Below are 20,589 nucleotides of genomic sequence, written 5' to 3' on the forward strand. Positions count from 1 at the left end.
GTTATTATATTTACTCTAGAAATAGAAGTTTAACTATATTATTTATATAGAACTAGAAGACTATACTATAGACTATATTAAATCTTTTATCTTTAGATAGCTCTAGAGCTTAAGAGAAAGAGAAGTAGCGTAGCTAACGTTTAAGATACTATAGAAGTATATCTAGCTATAGAATACTATAGTTATAGAGTATACTTATTATATACCTTCTCTTTAAATCTACGCGCTAAATAGTATAAGTATTATAGTAGTAAAGACTAATATAGAAGAAGCTCTTAGCTCTCTTATAGACGCTAGTGCAGCGTAATTAGAGTACGCTATATTATTTAGCTCTAGCTATACTTTATAGTATTAATATCTAGAAGAAAGAGTCTACTAACTTACTTAAGCTAAGTATAGAAATAATTAAGCTATTTTTAATACCTATAATAGGCTTTTTGTCTCTACTATACCTAAGATAACTAATAACAAAGAGAATTATATAAGTATTTATAGCTATAATAGAGATAGATAAGATCTAGAGTATAATAATATATACTAGATTATATAAAAACAGTAGATTTAAATACTATAATAGTAGTATAGATCTAACACAAAGTAACGTTATAAGTAATACTCTAACCTTCTTTTCTATAAGAGTGCTAATCTTTATAAAGTATAGTAAATATAGCTACTTTACCTAAAATACTCTAGGTTTATAAATTAGGTAAGTTAAAAATTATAAACTTAATACTTAGTAATATAAGATTCTTATATATACTAAGTTTATTTATAAATATTTCTTAATACTTACAGAATCTTTAAAAGCTATTATTTACGCTTATAGTAGGTAAAGTATTATAAACTACTATTTAATATATCTTTAGTAAATATTAATTAATTAAGTATACTATAAAAGGTAAGAGTACCTAGGTAGACTATAAAGAAGTTATTTCTTCTAAAAACTATAAGCATGTCTTAGACTATAGATAGTACCTAAAATAACTAAATAATAAGTAATAGTAGTAAGAATTTATTAGATAAGAATTAATTAATACTATTAAATAGAGACTCTATAACTATAACTACGTTTAATTTACTACGCCTAAATCTTAACGTTCTTCTCTACGCTTCTATTATAGGTAATACTAGAGTATTAGTTATATATCTATAAGAATAAGCTATAATTATACTAACGTTACGTAATATTATATCTAACTATTAGGTAGGCCTTAGAGAATGCGTTAAAGTAGTACACGCTAGTAACGTCTATTTACTATTAGTAGAATACCTTAAGTAGAAGTTATAGTATAGAAGAGTATTCTAAAAATAGTATATTATTATCTACTTTAGTTATACTACTAATATAATAGAGAAAAAGAGAGCGCGTACTAAGAAATAGCTTAAGTTAATATATAACTTAATTTATTATAAAGGTCTATCTAGCTATAGTAAACTATTTATATAACTTATAAGAAATAATAATAAAAACTAGCGCAATATTACTTTATAATATAACTTACTAGACTCTAATCTAGGTATATAACTTATAACTCTTAATTTAGTAATAGATAGCTTAGTAATAGACTATCTACGTATAGCTACTTACTATCTAACACTAGCGCGTAATCTTACTAGGCTACTAAATAGCTAGTATAATATAATAATAGTCTACCTCTAGCTTAAGGCTTATAATTTAAAGAAAAAAGCGTTTTTTATAAGTTAGAGAGTTGTTAAGATAGATAAAGATATATATAGGCTTTTTATTCTAGGTAGACTAGTAGATAGTAATAGCTAGTAGTTTCTAACAGACTAATACTATAGGTACTATACTAAGTTACTAGGTAACTAATTTAGGTTGTTTAACCTATAATTTAATAGGTATTTTTAGTATAGTAGTAAAGGCAGCTATACTATAAGTGCAAATCTATACTAAGCTACGTACTCTAAATTTATTAAGTTATAGTTTACTTATACAAAATTAATTAAAATATAAATAATTGCACCTACTAAATGCTATTAGAAGGATTTTAACTACCTCTAAGATACCTCTAATAGCTTTTTAAGCTTAAATACGCAGTACTAAAGTTTAATAGCTGCACTTACTTTGTACCCTGTAATTAGGCGTGTGCTACATTGCGGCTGGAATTATGATGGCTTGTCTTAGCTACACTGTTAGACCGCTTTGGAGCGGCAAGTTGTCCAACAACAGGATCTCGTGCCCTACAAACGAGATTTCGTCCCGCATATAACTTGCTGCTATGCTGTCATTGCTCCTGTTTGCTTGTCACTCTACTTAGTGAACACTCCACCTAAAGATACCGCAATCTCCACAACGCCACTCTTCCCCTGATGTATAGGATGGTAACTAAGCATGCAAACCTCTCTGTATCTGTCCGGTGTCCTCTCTTTCTCTCGCTTCTCGTCAACTCCTCTCCCAATCGTTCATCTCTCATCTGATGCGAGATGATTCTGCAAGTGGTATTGCGTCGCGTGTCATAACCGCCAATCATAAGCGAGCTGCTCACATGCACTGTATTGCCTCGTTGCTACCAACGCAAACAATCTGAAGTGCCTTCAAAGTATGCCATCGCCTCTGCCTCGTTCCTTTGCTTCGCGTACCGCCTGCGGTGTCTTCAGACGCGTCCACATTTTATCGCCCTTGTAGATGTAGATCCTCCAACTATCCTCCTTAATGGTAACGCCAGGTTCACCGTGCTTGGGGACCCCGCATTTAACTTCCGACCAGTCCCAGTCCATTAGCTCATCCATCGTAGAAACGGGACTTGACGTCTTAGTCTCTGATGGCACGACGCGTGGATTTGACTCGGGCAGTTCTGCGATATCCCTAGTCTTGAACACGTCGTAGATTGACTGCGAGATGGCAGATGCTTCGCGCGACAGCCGGGGTTGTAATTTGACCCATTCCCCCCTGATGGCTTCTCTGATTGCTACCAAAGTCTCGACATCGCCGTTTTCGTAGGCAACGCGGGCGGAGTGAAACGGGAGCTCGAGGCCATCCAAGCGGCGATGGATCGAACTGTAAGTACCTCGCACCGCATATGGCATTGCCCGATATATCAGTCGAAGAACTTCTTCGATAACGCCATACGCAAGCTTTCCCTGCTCGTTGTCCATGGGTCCCGAGGCTGGCTTGGACTCTGTGATGGAAGAGAGCCACTCCTCTCGAAGTCGACCGTAAAGCTGATTGGTATGGAGGCTAGCGATGGCTGAGTGACGCTCGGTACCAAGTCTACCGCAACTTGTGTAATTTAGGGCCACCAATGTTGCTGTTTTGATGTTGCTCAGCGCTTCGAAAGGTCCTATAACCACAAAGACCGCCGCGATAATGTCTTCCTCAGACCATCTGCAGTAGTTTACCAGAGTGGGCCTAACTTCCAGCCACTTCAGCGAAGTATTTCCTGATGTAAAGAAGTCGATAAATTTCCGCACGCTATCCCTCGCCTTATAGGCTTCGTATTCATCACCACTGATGCCCCTTTCATGCAGATCAGAATGAGCATCGGACCATCTCCGAAGATTGACGTGGACGGTAAGATGGCGGATGGATCTGGCTGACGGCGAAAATATCATAGAGAGGCTTCTGAACTCCGTACGCCGCCACCATAACTTATTTTGTAGCTGGATGGTGTCTTGCGATACGTACGCATGAAATTGAGTCTCTCCATACAACACAGAAGAAGCCTCTTGATTGACCTTATGATTAACTCGTAGAATAGAAGCGGCATGAACTTGGGATTGATAGTTGGGTTCAACGACCTCAGGAAGAACGTAGCGGTAGATCTTGAGGCGCAACTCAGTCGGGAGCTCCATGAAGTAGCATGGCGCGTGATTGTTCGTATCGGACATGGCTGGAGTCTGTGTGTGGGTGTCGGAAGCTGCGAGTGTCTTAAGGGTAGCGGTGGTGTACAACAGTTGTCGAATTTAGTGAGTCGAGCTGAGGATTCTAGGTGTAGGTAATGAAGTCAAATATCGCTGTGCTTTATATAACGCCGCTTTCCGATAAATACCTGCCACGTGCCCGGTACGCGAACCATGGTTGCGCGACACCCAGAACAACGAGCTAGTAGCTATCTCGAGAGTTCGCTTGCGACTGATACTTTGGGTGAGTCAATGTATACCTATGGTTCGCGTATTTCGAGTAATTGGGACGCTGACGATGTGTTGAAGGACGACGGGATTGAAGCAAATCTAGAACTTTGCACCTTGGCCGCAAGGAGCGAGTAAACCGGTACCTCCCATTGCCTGAAAATGGCGACCTAGAAACGACTGTGTGACTGCACCAACTGTATATACATATCGTCTGCTCCTCATCGACTCTCTAGCATAACGCTTTGGGAGTGCCACCCCATCCTCTACGACTTACCCAGCACCCAAACCTCCCCATTGCTCGATGTATCACTCGTCATGAACAATCTCCCCTGCGAATCCCACGCCAAGCCCGCAGGCCTAAAGCACCCAGAGCTGAAACTCGGTCCATTACCCTGGCATTTCTCTACAGCCGGGTTGTAAAAGATGTCCTGGGCCGCTGTGGTACTAGTAAGAGGCTCAACTGGGGTGTAGTTGCCGTCTGCACCGATCTTGAACTTCACAGCGACGAGCTTGAAGCCGGTGACGGGTGTGCGGTTCCAGCTACCGTGGTAAGTAACGTACATGGTCGTGCTGTCGGCGTCAAACTTGCAATCAATCGGCGCAGAGTGCGGGAACAAGGTAAGCTTAGGGGCTGTGGCCGTCTGGACGCATGTGTCGTCGTTCATGTTGGTGCTGGGTTGTTGGACAAACCAATCGCCTACTTTGAAGGCCTTGTCGGTGAAGTCGCTGGGCTGCCAGACGGTGAAGCAGGATGGGTAACCGTACCAGTTGTTGTTGGGCTTGGTCACGTCGCCCATGTAATGGATCTTCTCGCCTGGGTTGTTGAAGTGAATATCTTTTCCGTTGCGCTTGAAGTCGTCGCCGCTGTTCTCTACGCCCCAGAGCCTGTAGCATTGTTAGTATCATCACGCGCGCTCATACAAGTGAGGCTTACATGTTGTTCTTGTCGAAACAGATTCCCACGTCGTTACGCTGACCGTAGCCCGCATTGTATCCTCCGGACACGTAGTTGTAGCCTCCGCTTGGAATCTTTGACAGATCGAAGACCTTGATAATGGCACGCGCAGTCTTGGGGTCCGACGTGGCAGAGTCAATGTTGGCATTCGAACCATGGGAGACAACTAACAGATTCGGATTCTGCGGTGCGAGGGCAAGAGTGCGGGTCAAATGAGAGCCGCCGTTATACATGCCAGTAATGATCGTTGTTCGAGTTCCCAGTGTCCCAGCAGCAGCATCATATGGCCAGGAGTAAGCCTGAGTCATGGAACTGGCGTAGAGCGTCTTTCCGTCAGGACTCATTGCAATGCCGTGGTTCAGGTTGTTCTGCGAGACCAGCATCTTGGTAGAGGTAACACAGCCATCCGTACCCATCTTATGGTACGAGATACCTTTGCCAGACTGAACTACCAACATGTTACCTGCCCCGTCGAATTGAATGCTACGAGGGGCAGTCAAGCCTCCCGCGACTTTTGTGGCCTTCCATCCAGAAGCAAGACTTCCCTGGAATGTGGGATTACCGGCACCGGAGCACGAGGCTGGAATGGCAGCAGGCGCGGCTGGCTTTGACGTTGCAGACGGTACGACGCTTGTCACGACGGTGGTCGGGTCAGCGGAAGGACTTGCTATGGGTGCCGTCAGCAGGTTAGCATTGACCAAGGAATCAAAATTCTCGATGCGTGCAGCGTCCAGATTGTGGATCCATTTTCCCCAGGCCGCGTGGACGTTGAATGCAGAATCATTTCTGGCAGGGTCTTCGACCGAAGAGACGCCGTAGGCCCAGGCAAATTGTGTTGTACCGGTGCCATTCAATGCGTATCTTTCATCTTCGTTGTTTTGCCATCCAGTGCAGCCTTTGCACAGTGCATTGACAGTCCAATGTGTAGCGTTTGTCTTTGTGCCTTTGAGGTAGCTGTGCTCGGCGCCATCGTATCCAAGCGGTAAAGCAATACCACTGTGGAATGTTAGAACCGTCATCGTCAACCTGGGTATGCATCATACAAAGCGAAGCGAGCAGATATCGTCCCGGATTGACCGTTAGGCCAAGCAACGCTCAATGGATTCCAGACCATATTGCCACCCCATGAGAAGCCGACCCATTGATTGGCAATTGGCGCCGTGATCCTGACGATGGCATCATACGGGTCTGTAACGTTCTTCGGAAGAGCAACACCAAACGTCATCCCTGTTTCAGGCTCCGTGTACGACGAGTAACTGATCTTCGTTTCTGCATCGTAGACAACAGTAGACTGTGCCTCACCTTCTTGAGCAAAAGCTTCGCTCTGTCAGTATCAACGGCTAAGGCGGACATTGAACTCACCATAACCAGCAAGTGCCGCAGCACTGCCAATAAGCTGCGTGTAGCGCATAGTGGCGGGATCTGTGGATAGATGGGCGTAGCTATACGTTCTTGACTGTCACCCAGTAGGCCTTTCCCAACTCTTTATGCGGCCAACTCCAACATTTATCGTGGCCACAGAGCGAGCCACGAGCCATGCGGGGACATGATTTGATCTCGTCAATCTGTAATTTGCTTTCATTCCTCTGGTATGTCTTAGATGAAAATTTTGGAGAAAGGCTTTGGGTGGTCATATCGAACCACCAATCACTGTACTCGGGATTTCGATATGTGACGGACTGCGTACACCAGGATGATCGCTTTGTAGCTTCTGCCTCGCGGATAGGTTTCAGCCTGAGTACAGTGATGGAAATGGCAGGTTGATAGTCAAAGTCAGGTGTTGACATGGTACGATTGGTCAATGAAACTTGGTTCTATCAATTTTGATGAGCTGGAACCGCATTGTGACCCGGAACAATACTCGCGATATCCAGTACTCGCTCATGCAGTGTTACTGAATGACGCTAAGACTTGCAAGACCCTGGATAAGCGACGGCAGTTGGCACGCGACGCAGAGCCGGGATATAGATTGGTGGGGAGCTTCTATTGTTGCCTCGTCGGTATTGTGTGGATGGTGTTGCATTCTTCCAAATAGCCCGGGATCATTAGCGAACTCAAACGTGTGGGGAGCCTGTTAGAACGTTGAGATATCTAGACGTTGAGATAATCAGCTACCATGACTTAGCATCTAGCTTGTGGATCGACACGTCGATTAGTAACTCGAGAGGGAGTATTCGCGCAGTAGAATCCGTTTCTTCATCCAGTCAAGCTTCGTATTTCAACATGGTAAGTTATGGTACACTTTTCATCGCACGACGCGCTGCCTGCTTTTCGTATCATCTTTCTGGTAGTGCTTATACACGAGCCTTGTTCATGTACGCGTTTCCAAAAGTCCACAGGCCAAAGGTCGCGAGAATGCTCAAACCAATAGGCAGCGGCTTGCCAGACTTCATTGCTCGAGGAATAGAGCTGCCAGCGAGGATAACGGAAGCAAGAAGAGCCAACTCAACGCCGTACGCTGCGCGGCTGTTGACACGGTAGCCACCGAGCATGTACTATCGTTCGTTAGATGCGCGCAAGGTGGTGATGCATGTGATGTGAGGTCATACCAGAAGTCCGACAGTGCATCCAGCGACGACCGATGGGATAGATCCAGTCCTCACATAGCCAGTGATACCGCCACCAGCAGTGAGAGCGCCCAGGATGAGAGCGATGTTTCCGAGAGAGCCCTGACCTCCAATTAGCATCCATTGCACACCATGACTCGCGCGTGACAGCAATTGGTGATCACGTACCATTATCGCGTCGTGTTCTGTTATCTTGTCGTGTGATTCGTGAAATGAAACTCGGGCAGTCGCGTGAATACGTGAGGTCCGGAAGAAATAACTGAGGATGTAAAAGTTTCTCGTAGAATGCTGAGAGAGAAGGAAGGCTGGGCCAAGTCCATGGCATGATTTGCGGGGATCCAAACGGACACCCGAAGGACACCGAACCGCCGACGCGGTCGGTCGTCGTACCCCAGAGCTCGGACCATGTACGAACATCTGGCCTCAAGCTATCCACCAGCAGCAGCACCACGGCGCGTCATCTCCCAATTCCACTTCCAACACCAAAAGTCTTGACACACATCCTCGAGACGTCACGAAAATGGCACCGAAACAGCGCACCACCGCCCCAACCGGCGCCCCAGCTACTACCACATCTACAACAGCTACCCCATCAGCACCTGCTCGCTCAAGCAAAGCAAACAACACAGACGCCGCCGCTATTGCGCAAGGGATATGGAACAAATACGTCGACAAGACACCCCAGCGGACTAAGTTGCTCGATACCTTCCTCGCTTTCCTCGTCATCGTCGGTGCTCTGCAATTCCTCTACGTGGTCTTGGTTGGAAACTTTGTACGTCCTCAATTCTCCCATCACATATCTAATTCCCACGATCCCTACATCCGGAGTACGATGAGATTGGAAGAAATGATATACGAATTGCTCGCTAACGTGCCTGGAAACACAGCCTTTCAACGCCTTCCTCTCCGGTTTCAGCGCAACAGTCGGCCAATTCGTCCTCACAGCCTCGCTGCGCATCCAGACAAACTCGGAGAACAAGGTGCACTTTGAGAATATCTCGCACGAGCGGGCGTTTGCGGATTTCATCTTTGGCAGTTTATTGCTGCATTTCTTTTGCGTCAACTTCATCAACTGAGCGGGAGATTTGCGGCGTCGAAGAACAAACCAGGGGAAAGGAATACGACAGAGGAGGATACCAGGTGGAGTGACATCCGTGCGATAGGTTGACAATACTACAAAAGAGAGGTCTAGGAATTGGACATGTGTAAGAATAAGAGGGACCAGATGAGGCATGGATAGCCCTGCATTTGGTGGTAGGATATATACAGCAAGGAATGTCCCGCTATATCACAAAATGACTGCCCCATCAATACAAGAGCAAGACCACAAGCGATCATTCCAACACTCAATCTATTTCACCACCCACTCCACCTCTCATTTATCCTTAGCATAAACCCCCAACCCAAACTCCTCCCTAACCGCCTCGCCCAACCTCCTAATCCCCTCCTCGATCTTCTCCCCCGGCGCCGCCGCATACGTCGCCCTAAAGAACAGCGTATTGTGCTCTTCCTCCGCATCCGCATAGAACCAACTTCCCCTCATAACCAGGGCCCCATGTTCAATAACGCGCATAAAGATACCCTCTTCAATGCTTTCAATGCTCTTCGCAGGGTAATTAGGATGTTTCCGAAAGTCGACCTGCATCCAGTGGAACATACCCGCCATAGGAGGTTTCCAGCTCATGACTTCGGTAGGGAGGTATTTCGAGCACGCGGATAGGATGATATCGCGGCGGTGTGTGTATTGCATGCGCATGTGGATGAGCCAGTCGAGATAGCCCGCATGGCCCCAGTGTTCATCCAGTAATTTGAATAAGATGAGTTGCGACATTCCGGCTGGGTTCTGAGTCGACACATCTGCGTGTTTGGAATACCGTTCTACGACTTCGGCGGGTGCGGTGATCCAGCCGATTCGCGATCCGGGCGCGATTACTTTGGAGAAGGAATCGAAGCGGATTACCCGCCCGTCTGTGTCAATGGAGAGGTAGCTGGGCACGAGAGATTTGATGAAGTCGGCGTGGGATGCTGGTGGCGGGATGGAAGGCGCGTTAGCGCCGGTGTAGGGTTGCATTTGGAGGAAGTAGTAGGGTTCGTCTTCTAGGATGTGGATGTCGTGCTTTTGGCAGACTTTGTAGAGTGCGTGCCGGCGCTCTGCGCTCTGCGTTGCACCAGTGGGGTTCTGGCCTGTGGGAACTGTGTAGAGGACGTGGGGTTTTCGTGCGCCGCGGGCTGTCTGGTCCCAGTTTGTGAGAAGAGAGTCCATCTCGTCGGGTAGGAGACCTTCGTTGTCGACGGGGACGCCGCAGACGCGTACGCCCATTGGTCGGGCGGTCTCTACAAAGGCGGAGAAGGTGTATTCTTCAGATAGGATCATATCGCCTGGCCGGGTGAGCATCCTCAGACACATGTCAGTGGCGGATGTGCTTCCGATAGTCATGGTGCATTTCCAGTCTTGGTATGGCGGATCATGGATCAGTTCAGTGTGCTCGGTCATGAAGCGGAGTAGTTGTGCTGAACCAGATCCCTGGCCATAGTTGAATGCAGTAGCAATGTCGAAGTTAGACTTGTTCTCTGCGAGGTCATGTTTGCCCGCGGTGATAGTCACACCAGACTCCCTAGTCTCAGCTTCCGAGAAGTGACCAATCGTGGGGACCTTGATTGACAATTCTTCAAAAGGAAAGTACTCGCTAGATGGTAACCCACCTCCGAGGGATATGATGCCTGGTGTACCGAGATATTTTGCTGCTTCTTTGAGAGAGTTACCTTTCCGGATCGTCGCTTCATTGGTCATGATATCTATTTGTATATGTCAGCCATGTATTCCATGTCGAGAAAATGCTGATTGAAAACGGTAAGAACTTACGACTCCATCGCTTGGCTTTGGGTTTATGATCGTGAGACTTGAGTCTGAAGTTTGCCGTGTCCGATGGCGCTGCCACACCCCATTGAGCCGCAGTCGTCTTCTTTCTTCTTCCAAGAATCTCGTTGCTCAGAACCGGCGCGCTCAACGGGTTTGGGATAGTAACTCCAGACGTATCCGAAACCGCGGAGACTTCGACTGCTGAAGGTGGTGACATCTTGGTCTGCGGTTCAATCTCAAAACTTCTTTGCACTTCGTCTCCAGATTCTTCTTTGTTTCCTATTTCAACTTTCGACGCAACGTACAAAGTGATGACAAGTCCGTGGATGAGTTGATTGAAGAGAGTCCAAGCCTTTAAACCTCACTTGATCAGGATCAGCTATCAGCTATCGGTTATCGCACGCCCTACATATGTAGTCAGTCTAAGGCGTGCAGGTGGATCCCTCAGCCGCCAACGTGCATCATGCCTACCCATTCGGGTAGCGGCTAGCCACGGTCTGGGGAAGCGCAGCAAGCGAGTCCACCAGTAACATCCGCCAAGACCATGCAGACACCTGTATAGCACGAACCACGCGCCCTTTGCATGTACATTCACTGCGATGCACATTACTGCGTGATTGAGTCAATACGTATCTATTACGAACGCGTACCGTGGAATTCGCATATCTAGAGTACCGTAAGGGCCGGACAAGAACGGATAGTTGTGAGGTAAAGCTACGTAAGATGCTGCAAGACATTGGCCAATCGGCGCTTTTATGGCAACCGCGCTGTCACGAGACGCGTTCGGAGCAACAAAGCCGTCGAAACCCGTGCTGAACTGACATCTGATGCTGGAATCAGCTGCCGTTGGCTGCAGTCTGTGCCAGCTAATATCGTATCCAGGGAATATTCATCTTTAATCGAAACGAGGGCTATGAACTTGCAATAGCAATAAATGCAGTGCAAAATACTGAACAGAAAGTCTTTGAACAGAAACAACCTGCTTGTAGTCGTCTGTGTCTATGATTGAGTTGAGTCAAGCTCTGAGCTATAGAAAGCCATTACGATGCATCATGCAATTACCCCCTTTATCCACCTCAGCTTTTACGAGATGTAACTCCATCAGACATGCTATGACATGACGAAACGATGCAATAATGTCGACCTGCCTCCACCAGGTATGCTGACAAAACCTCGACGCTCAGTCCCAAGCGGCGGTATGCAAAGGACAATGCACCACAAACGCCGTATATGCACATCCCCATATTAGAAAGATTATCGCAACGCTTACGTGGAATGGAATGACCAACGTGAGCACATGCGGGAAGCAAAAACAACGAACGCGAATAGGGTATAAAGGAAATCGCAGAGGGCCAGCACAACACGCCCAATTCTACATTACCACACAGTTTTCGTCCTTCTCTTTACCATCCTTCTCTTTGCTGCCCTTCTCTTTCTTGAGCTTTCCCTTCTCGGTGGCGTTGTTGCTTGCTGGGACGTGCGACTGCCCGGATGCCGCAGCTTGGATGATGGCGAGGCGCTGCTTTGCCCGCTCGTCGCCGGAATCTGCAGCTTTGACGTACCAGACGTTTGCTTCTAGAGGATCTCTCCGGCAGCCAATGCCCATTTCTGTAAAGTATCCACAGGCATACTCGGCTTTTGGAAGACCTGATGGAATTAGTGGACTGTACTTCGCGCTGTTATCGACAAACTTACCATGCTCTGCAGCTTTCTTGGCCCATTCGTACGCCTCATTCTCATCCTTTTCCAGAACAGGTTCAGCACCGACCATGTACCAGGCGCAGAGGTTCATCATGGCCTCTGGGATATCGGCCTGAGCAGCGCAGTTGTAGTAGTGAACGGAAAGCGCAGCATCCTTAGGGCAGCGCAATAGGCCATGTTCGTAGGCTTCTCCCAGCTTCAAAGCGGCCAATGGGTGACCCAGTTCGGCAGACTGGGTAAACAGCTGCACCGCGTACACTTCGTCCTTGAAAATGTCGTCTCCGAAGCCCGTCTCGTGCAGCAGACCAAGCTCATACGGCGCAATGTTGTACTGGAAGTCGGCCGACTCGGTGGCTCGCTTCAGCCATTTCAATCCTTCTCTGTACTTGTTCTGGAGACCCATATCGCCTGTCAAACAAGCCTTTCCGAGTCGTGTCGCAGCTCCAGGATGATTCTTGGACGCAGCAGCACGGTAAAACTGAACCGCCTTAGCGTAGTCCTTGCGGCAGCCCCAGCCAAACTCGTAGCAAAGTGCGGCACGGAACCCTGATTCAGCATGGCCGTGTTTGCTAGCAGCTACAAAGAGGGGAAATGCACGATCGTGGTCCGGCTTGTCCTTGTTGAATAGACCGGACGCGTACCCATCGGCGAGGTAGTACTGCGCGAAAGGATAGCTGCGGTCGGCTAACCTTTGGAGAATCTGTCGTGCTTCCTTCAGCAACTCTGTGGGGTTCATGCCGTGATCGACACCGCTATTCTCTGTCGCCAGAACCTCGCGGGCCACTTGAATCATGAACAGCGCAAACTCGTATTGCACGGCAGTATCCTGTGTTTTCTTGACGTTTGCCCTGTACATTTCCAGCGTCTTCTTCTCGTCGAGTAGGGAGGCATTCTGCCCCACAACGCCCCGTAGACCTGCATTGCCAAAGTTTGTCGCAGGAGCGATTTGCTGGTTGTACGGGAGGTTGGTCAGATCGATGTAAGACGACTCGGGTCTAAAGTCGGGGGAGCGGCGGCTCGTTGATACGGGGCGGGCGTAAGGGTTTGGTGATCCGCTAGGTGATGGGGTTCCAACCACAGAGAGGCGCGGGGATTCTGTGCGACCTCGCATGTTCAGCTCTGAGCCGAGTGTGTATGCAGAGTTGGGTCTTGGAACCGTGCTGCGCGGGACTTGCAGCTCGCCCTCCTGCGCATGGCTGTTGAAATAGCTGTTGCGCCCGCTATTATTCGACGAGTGCTGGGAGCCGCCATTCGGCGATTGTGCGGTCTCGCGGGGAGGATATGTTGCAGCCGGCGGGGTTGGTTGGCTCGGGTAGGATACGGGCCGGTATTGCTCTTGGGGAGTGTATATATGGTCCGCCTCGTCGTGTGCATTTGCGACGTCCATCTCTGCAACGTGCGAGAACCGACTCCCGTACGAGCCGTCGCTAATATGCAGTCGCTTGAAGGGAATGTCCTGTGCGGGTGGAATCGAGCTCCCCGAGAATCTGTGCTCAATGTCTGGAGTTTCTCGCGAGGGCGTTCTCGAGTGGCCGTCGGAGCTTTGGTTGAAAGAAGAGCCGGACTGTCTCGAGTCGCGTCCGCCTGCTGTGTCGTGGTGCTCGGTGATGCTGAAAGAGGGCGTTGAGGAGTGGCGCGCGGCGGGGGGTTTGCGCTGCTGGAAACCACTTGAGCCGTTGGAGGCGGGACGATGCGCGCTGTAGGCTTCTTGGTCGGCTGGAATGGGTGGCAATGCCCTGGATGGTGGTGTCGAAGCGACCTGGGACATGGCTAGAAAAAGGCGAATCCCCCTTCGTTAGACCTCTGGTTGCAGTCTTATGTCCGCCTAAGTCCTGACTCGCTGGAACGGCGGGGCTCTAAGATGGTGGTGCAGTCCTAGCGACAAAGAAATCCGCGCATGCGATAAGAGACCGTCTGCCGTGTGGATCCTCTCTATTCGCACAATTCACTGTTAGAACTTGAATTGCGGTGTGACGACGGGCTGGGATACTGTTCGCCAACCTCGGCCTCAGGATGCGCACCCTGGGATGATGATCTACGGTACAGAAAAGGATTAGACTTACAGGAAGCGGAGTGGAGGGTTCGCAGCTTCGGCACTTGGACCCTGAACAGAACGCGAACAGGTAGTCTTCTGGGTCAACTTTCAACCTGCAACTTTCGCGCCAACAGTTCTACGTAGCAGACAAGGCAAGTGGGAGGTTGACGCTTTTTGAAACCCCACCCGATGCAGGCAGACCCTCGTATAGAATGGCGAATAGTGGACTGGGCGGCAGAGGCCGGCTCGCTGAGGAAGCGAAAGGGTGTGTGACTACAGTTGAAACACGAGCACTATCGATCTATTCGGCAAGAACCGAAAGGGGCGCAAGTAATCGATGGCGGCTCACGGGGGAATATTGGCAAATGTGGAGGAGCCTCTGCATGTACATGGGCATGCGTCGATATTTGACTACTGGCCCCAGGGCTGGGCGCTGTTTGAGACACGTACGCAGTGAGTATTAGGAAGGTGGCGTCATCAACCATCTGGTCACTGTCCAAACGTGAACCGCAGAGTTTGTTCAGGTGGTCGGGCAGACATGTTGAGGCTTGACAGTACCTAGAGACTACTTACTCAAGCCACCGCTGCCTCCGAAGCTCCGCCAGCGACTATCGATTCCTATACATGTGACAAATGCTAGCTAGGTAATGAGCCGTCCATGGCAGTCCGCGCGGGTGGAGCTGCCGCCCTGCAGGGCTCAGGATGGAGACATGGAAGAGTGTGGAGCTGCGCCTATGTGAATAGACCCTGACTCCACGCGTTCAGTCATTCAGCTTGACGCAAAGCACAAGGCGTCAAGTGGAAATGCACCGCCAAAGCTCAGCGCAGGTCCACTCGTACAGGAGGAGAAGGATGGGGCACAGTCCTTTTTATTTCAGGCAGCCTGTGCATTGCACGCGCGCGGTGTTGACATGCGGTAGTGGTAGTGGCGACCGCCCTCGGCGTCAATAGAAATAATGGACCGGTGGGCTGAGAAGCTGAACACCCTTACATGAAGGTCGCCGGGCACGTTGCGAAGAAGGGAGCGTTTTGAGTTAATGTCTGGGAATGTTGAAAAGGAGAGGTGAGGTTAGTAGATAGGGAAATTGATAGTACGTCGATCCAGGGTAACCGTTTGGCTCGCTGGGCTGCAGGATTTGGTGCATGCAGGGGTCCGCTCATGTAGCAGCGTCCCTAGGTACAGCCTGAGGGCTCTGTGGTGTGACAGCGACATCTGTGGGGAGAGGCATGAGGATGGAGAGATCACGTAGTACTACTGCATAGTATCGCCGAGGCAGACACTGGAAAATGCATGCCTCGACAGCCGTAGTCTCTGATCATCACGAAGTCAGAAGAGTTCCCGTGTTTATGTATGCTCTAGCGATGGCCTTGTGCTAGTGGCGGAACGAAAGCCCCAAAATAGCACCCCCCTGGCCAACTTCGCCCCCATCAGCCATCGCTCTAGCAACACCTACTGTATCGCCCGGGGTCTCGTCGGTTTTCCTCGTCGCTCGTTAGGACCGTCTTTCACTACAATACAGCACACTGCACACACTGGTTATTCCGGCACCGCACTCGCTCCTGCCATAGCCAGCCATCACTCGTTGAAAACGGAAATTACGACCCACCGCCTTTCCGCGACCTCGACCACCCCAGACACGCATCGTCCCATTCATGCGATCAGCAACCTCATAGAGTCGCCATACGTATTCTTCCCGGGCCGAAAAGGGTTCCGCGCTGCAGCCCCACTGTGTAACAACAGCTGAGCTCGCATCCTCACGCAAATGTCGCTACCGCAGCGACCCGAAGAGTCGTCGCCGCCACGACGGGGCGAGCGGCGCCATGCACACCGCGACTCGCACCATCGCAGGAGAAGGACGTCCGACCTGGAGAACACGCGATCGCACGACCGCTCCAACAGCAAGAGCGGCACCCAATCCTATGCCCGCGCGCTTCCTTCACCCGGCACCCCCGTGCCCATGGAGCGTGATCCTATAATGCGAGGCCAAACCAATTCTACTGGGCCAGAGCTAGGGAGAAAGCGCAGCCTCATCCGCCCCGAGCGCCAGCGAAACGACCCAAGCCACCCGAACTATCACTACCGCAAACACGCCCAGCGCATGGACGTCCACCCCTCGACGACCGGCAACGACCCCATCCTCGAAGACCATCTGGAAGCTGAAACGGTCAGCTCAGACAGTACCGATGTCAAGCCCCCACACCTGCGAAATGCCTCAGGCGGAGGCTACAATGACAAGCAGGCTCCCATGGACGACGGAGAGCCGCGGATACAACGCAAGTTGACACGGAGCGAGACAATGAAGGCGCGCGAGAAGCAGCGCCAGAAGGAGCAGGACAAGCTGCGCCCACCTAGTCTGTGGAACGTCTACTGCGCCATCGTCACCTTCTGGTGCCCTAACGCTATCCTGAAGTGCTTTGGAAAGCCGCAGAAGGCGCAGCAGCGAGCCTGGAGAGAGAAGGTCGGACTCGTCAGCATCATCATGCTCATCTGCACGTTCGTTGGATACCTTACATTCGGTTTTACGGAAACCGTCTGCCCCTCTGGCGGCAACGCTCGTCTCAGGACGAACGAAGTCGGCGGTGGATACCTCATCATTCACGGCAAAGCCTATGATCTCGCCCAGTCCAAGCACCCCAGAGCCCGTGGCGTCCCCGAAGACGCAAACGTCCTGTTCGATCTTCCTGAGAAACACGGCGGTCAGGATGCCAGCTTCTTGTTCCAAAACGTCAACGGAGCCTGCAAGGGTCTCATCACTGAAAAGGAGAACTCTGGAATCCCCACAACCGGCAACGGAGACCTAGGCTGGTATTTCCCGTGCCGACTGTTCAACCAAGATGGATCGACCAAGCCCAACACCACCTTCTTGGAGTACAACGGTTACCTCTGCCACACCTCGGACAAAGCTCGCAGGGGCTTCTACAGCCTCCACAATGCTGGTGATGTTTACTACACCTGGGAAGACATTCGCAACAGTTCCAGGAATCTGATGGTCTGGGGTGGTGATGTACTTGACCTAAACTTGCTCGACTGGTTCAACCGAACCCAGGTCAACATCCCACCTCTATTCGATGAGATCCGCCAGAACCCCGCTGTTCGCGGTGTGGACGTCACCCGTGCGTACTCGTCCAGCTATGAGAAGCAGGTAGCTCGTTGCTTCACCGAGACTATCAAAGTTGGCTCCATCGATACGGAGAGCATCGGCTGCATTGCCTCCAAGGTTGTCCTTTACGTCTCGCTCGTCTTCATCCTGGCTGTCGTCATGGCCAAGTTCGTCCTCGCTTTGATCTTCCAGTGGTTCATCAGCAAGAAGTTTGCTGCTACCAAGACATCTATTGGCCCCGCCGATTCCAAGCAGCGAAAGCAGCAGATCGAGGAATGGAGTGATGACATCTACCGCCCACCGCCAAAGCTCATGGATCCATCGTCCGGCTCTGACCGCAGCAACAAGCGTGGCAGTACCTTCTTGCCACAAACTTCGAGGTTCACCAGCCCCTACTCGGTTGACAAGAACGCAAAGACCCGTGCCCCGCCCACAACCATGACTAGCCAGAGCACAGCATCTCGTGTCCTCGGATCGAACGGTGGCATGTACAAGCAACTCAACGCCAGCCAGGGCACTATGCCCATGGATGGAAAACACAATGCGGTATTTACGGCACAGGAATCTCGATCTAGCCTACTCCTTTCCGGTAACACCGATACCAACCGTTACTCTAGCGTCGAAGGTTCCGGGCCCGCAGGTTTCACACACGAAGCAGTCGTGCCTCAGCCTCCTCCAGAGTGGCAGCCTTTCGGATACCCATTGGCTCATACCATCTGTCTTGTCACCGCCTACTCTGAAGGTCCCGAAGGTCTTCGAACTACACTCGACTCCATTGCTACAACCGACTACCCCAACAGTCACAAGTTGATTCTCATCATTTGTGACGGTATGATCAAGGGTCACGGTGAAGATTTGACAACGCCTGAAGTCTGTCTTGGTATGATGAGGGATCACGCGGTCTTGCCCCACGAGGTTCAAGCGCACTCGTACGTCGCAGTCGCCAGTGGCTCGAAACGACACAACATGGCCAAGATCTACTCGGGTTTCTATGACTATGGCGAGACGACGCGCATTCCCATCGAGAAGCAGCAACGTGTTCCGGTGATGCTAGTGGTAAAGTGTGGTACACCTGATGAGGCCAAGAAGTCCAAGCCTGGCAATCGTGGAAAGCGAGACAGTCAGATCATCCTCATGTCGTTCCTGCAAAAGGTCATGTTTGACGAGCGTATGACGGAGCTTGAGTTTGAGATGTTCAACGGTATCTGGAAGATTACTGGCATATCGCCTGATTTCTATGAGATAGTCCTCATGGTGGACGCCGACACAAAGGTCTTCCCTGACAGCTTGACGCACATGATCTCAGCCATGGTAAAGGATCCAGATATCATGGGGCTCTGCGGCGAAACAAAGATTGCCAATAAGCGGGATTCGTGGGTCTCCATGATCCAGGTGTTTGAGTAAGTGCATTTGCCGCGTCTGACAATCGCGCCACTAATCATACTAGATACTTCATCTCCCACCACTTGGCAAAGTCATTCGAGTCGGTCTTTGGTGGTGTCACTTGCTTGCCAGGTTGTTTCTGCATGTACCGCATCAAGGCTCCCAAGGGCGGTCAGAACTACTGGGTCCCGATCCTGGCTAACCCTGACGTCGTCGAGCACTATTCGGAGAACGTGGTCGATACGTTGCACAAGAAGAATCTGCTACTACTAGGTGAAGATCGTTATCTATCGACGCTTATGCTCAAGACGTTCCCCAAGCGGAAACAGGTTTTTGTGCCGCAAGCCGTTTGCAAAACCACTGTACCGGACGAGTTCAAAGTCTTGCTGTCACAGCGCAGACGATGGATTAATAGTACGGTCCACAACCTGATGGAGCTTGTGCTAGTGCGAGATCTGTGTGGCACCTTCTGCTTCAGCATGCAGTTCGTTGTGTTCATCGAGTTGATCGGAACCCTGGTCCTCCCGGCCGCCATTGCCTTCACCTTCTACCTAAGTAAGCCCCCGTACCCCATCTTGAAATTCAGGCTTTGCTGACCACGTCCAGTCGCTATCGCTATCAAAGCCGCCATCCTCCACACCGAAGCTCCTGTCATACCCCTCATCCTGCTAGCGCTCATTCTTGGTTTACCCGCGGTTCTTATCATCGTAACGGCTCATCGATGGTCTTACGTCGCCTGGATGTTCGTCTATCTGCTGTCACTGCCTGTTTGGAATTTTGTGCTTCCGACGTATGCCTTCTGGAAGTTTGACGACTTCAGCTGGGGAGATACTCGAAAGACGGCGGGCGAGAAGACGAAGAAGGCAGGACTGGAGTATGAGGGAGAGTTCGACAGCAGCAAGATCACGATGCGCAGGTGGCATGACTTTGAAGCAGGTAAGGAACACAACTTCTCGCGATAATGCAGTTACTGACGTTGGGCACCAACAGAACGAAGACTCAAGACACCAGCGGCGACATCGGCTGGCGGATGGCCACCGCAGCAACAGCAGCAGGGATACGATCAGTACTATGACAATTGATTTCGCAATGAGGCGTCGCGTAGGAGCGGACTGCATATGTACTACATGATTTGCTGCATTCCTGGGGTGTTCGTTTTAGCAGGCCATTTCTGTCATCGTTTATGAGATAGTGGAATTTCCACTTCGCCGTCGGGGTCACGTAGGCACCTCGCACTAGTAATACATTCTTACGGCATGTCGTCAGCTCTCGCGAGACACGGCATACCGATGCTGAAATACCGCTTTGATGAATGACCTCGCATCAGTGTTCCTGTGCTGTTTTGCAGTCTCAAGATCCGCCCTGTGCGCCCAGCGCGCCCGCAGGGTGGTTCGAGTTTCGCTGGAGCGATCTGTGGCGTGCTGTCGTGGAGTGCCAGCACCGTTGTCCACAGGCAGAACGGCAAGGGGAGACAAAAACGGCGTTCGAGCCACAGTCTGGGGAGGCGCGGTGGGAACCGACGTCTGATTTGCTCCACGAAATAGCCGTGCAACCGTGGGCCGGCGCTCAGCACGTCACCCAGAAGATGCGCTTAGCGAAGCTGGTGTGCTGTCTGTGTCCCAAAAGAGGCCTGACAAGAGCAGATGTGGACGTGGGTGTGTAATGGTGGGTGGCCACTGCATTCTCGTCGCGGGGCCTTGGCTCCAGAAGGTTGTCGTGTTGGCAGTGCCATGTGAGTTGTATCACGGTGCGTGGACACGCCGCAGCCGCTTAACCCTGAGCGCCTGGTGACAGCGTGGAGTCGAGCAGCGTGAATACACAGATCTAACGTCTGGAGATCTGAGAGATGGTGGAGTCGCTAGTCAGGCTTGGGGGTGGGCTGTCCGATCCCCCCG

General features: G+C 50.3%; 7 protein-coding genes across 7 annotated transcripts; 2 read left to right on the top strand and 5 right to left on the bottom strand.

The window, feature by feature from the left end:
- Positions 1-2,556: 2,556 nt before the first annotated feature.
- J4E79_006748 (uncharacterized protein) lies at positions 2,557-3,849 on the bottom strand (the record flags this gene model as incomplete). Its single annotated transcript, XM_049355617.1, has 1 exon — positions 2,557-3,849. One exon carries the CDS (start codon positions 3,847-3,849, stop codon positions 2,557-2,559), a length of 1,293 nt encoding a protein of 430 aa, XP_049209646.1.
- A 506-nt stretch (positions 3,850-4,355) lies between these two features.
- On the bottom strand, positions 4,356-6,458 carry J4E79_006749 (uncharacterized protein; the record flags this gene model as incomplete). The annotated part of the gene is made up of 4 exons (XM_049355618.1): positions 4,356-4,977; positions 5,027-6,043; positions 6,091-6,364; positions 6,410-6,458. 4 exons carry the CDS (start codon positions 6,456-6,458, stop codon positions 4,356-4,358), a joined length of 1,962 nt encoding a protein of 653 aa, XP_049209647.1.
- An 883-nt stretch (positions 6,459-7,341) lies between these two features.
- Positions 7,342-7,785, bottom strand: J4E79_006750 (uncharacterized protein; the record flags this gene model as incomplete). Its single annotated transcript, XM_049355619.1, has 2 exons — positions 7,342-7,542; positions 7,597-7,785. 2 exons carry the CDS (start codon positions 7,783-7,785, stop codon positions 7,342-7,344), a joined length of 390 nt encoding a protein of 129 aa, XP_049209648.1.
- Positions 7,786-8,134: 349 nt separating this feature from the next.
- Positions 8,135-8,690, top strand: J4E79_006751 (uncharacterized protein; the record flags this gene model as incomplete). Its single annotated transcript, XM_049355620.1, has 2 exons — positions 8,135-8,386; positions 8,502-8,690. 2 exons carry the CDS (start codon positions 8,135-8,137, stop codon positions 8,688-8,690), a joined length of 441 nt encoding a protein of 146 aa, XP_049209649.1.
- A 299-nt stretch (positions 8,691-8,989) lies between these two features.
- On the bottom strand, positions 8,990-10,691 carry J4E79_006752 (uncharacterized protein; the record flags this gene model as incomplete). Its single annotated transcript, XM_049355621.1, has 2 exons — positions 8,990-10,410; positions 10,478-10,691. The coding sequence occupies 2 exons, from the start codon at positions 10,689-10,691 to the stop codon at positions 8,990-8,992; spliced, it is 1,635 nt and encodes a 544-aa protein (XP_049209650.1).
- Positions 10,692-11,846: 1,155 nt separating this feature from the next.
- J4E79_006753 (uncharacterized protein) lies at positions 11,847-13,943 on the bottom strand (the record flags this gene model as incomplete). The annotated part of the gene is made up of 2 exons (XM_049355622.1): positions 11,847-12,121; positions 12,170-13,943. The coding sequence occupies 2 exons, from the start codon at positions 13,941-13,943 to the stop codon at positions 11,847-11,849; spliced, it is 2,049 nt and encodes a 682-aa protein (XP_049209651.1).
- Positions 13,944-15,973: 2,030 nt separating this feature from the next.
- On the top strand, positions 15,974-19,776 carry J4E79_006754 (uncharacterized protein; the record flags this gene model as incomplete). The annotated part of the gene is made up of 4 exons (XM_049355623.1): positions 15,974-18,711; positions 18,759-19,249; positions 19,301-19,630; positions 19,685-19,776. 4 exons carry the CDS (start codon positions 15,974-15,976, stop codon positions 19,774-19,776), a joined length of 3,651 nt encoding a protein of 1,216 aa, XP_049209652.1.
- Positions 19,777-20,589: the final 813 nt, after the last annotated feature.

This window comes from Alternaria viburni, assembly GCF_023758015.1.
Source record: "Alternaria viburni strain BMP 2772 chromosome Unknown scaffold_14, whole genome shotgun sequence".
In the NCBI taxonomy this organism is placed as follows: domain Eukaryota; kingdom Fungi; phylum Ascomycota; class Dothideomycetes; order Pleosporales; family Pleosporaceae; genus Alternaria; species Alternaria viburni.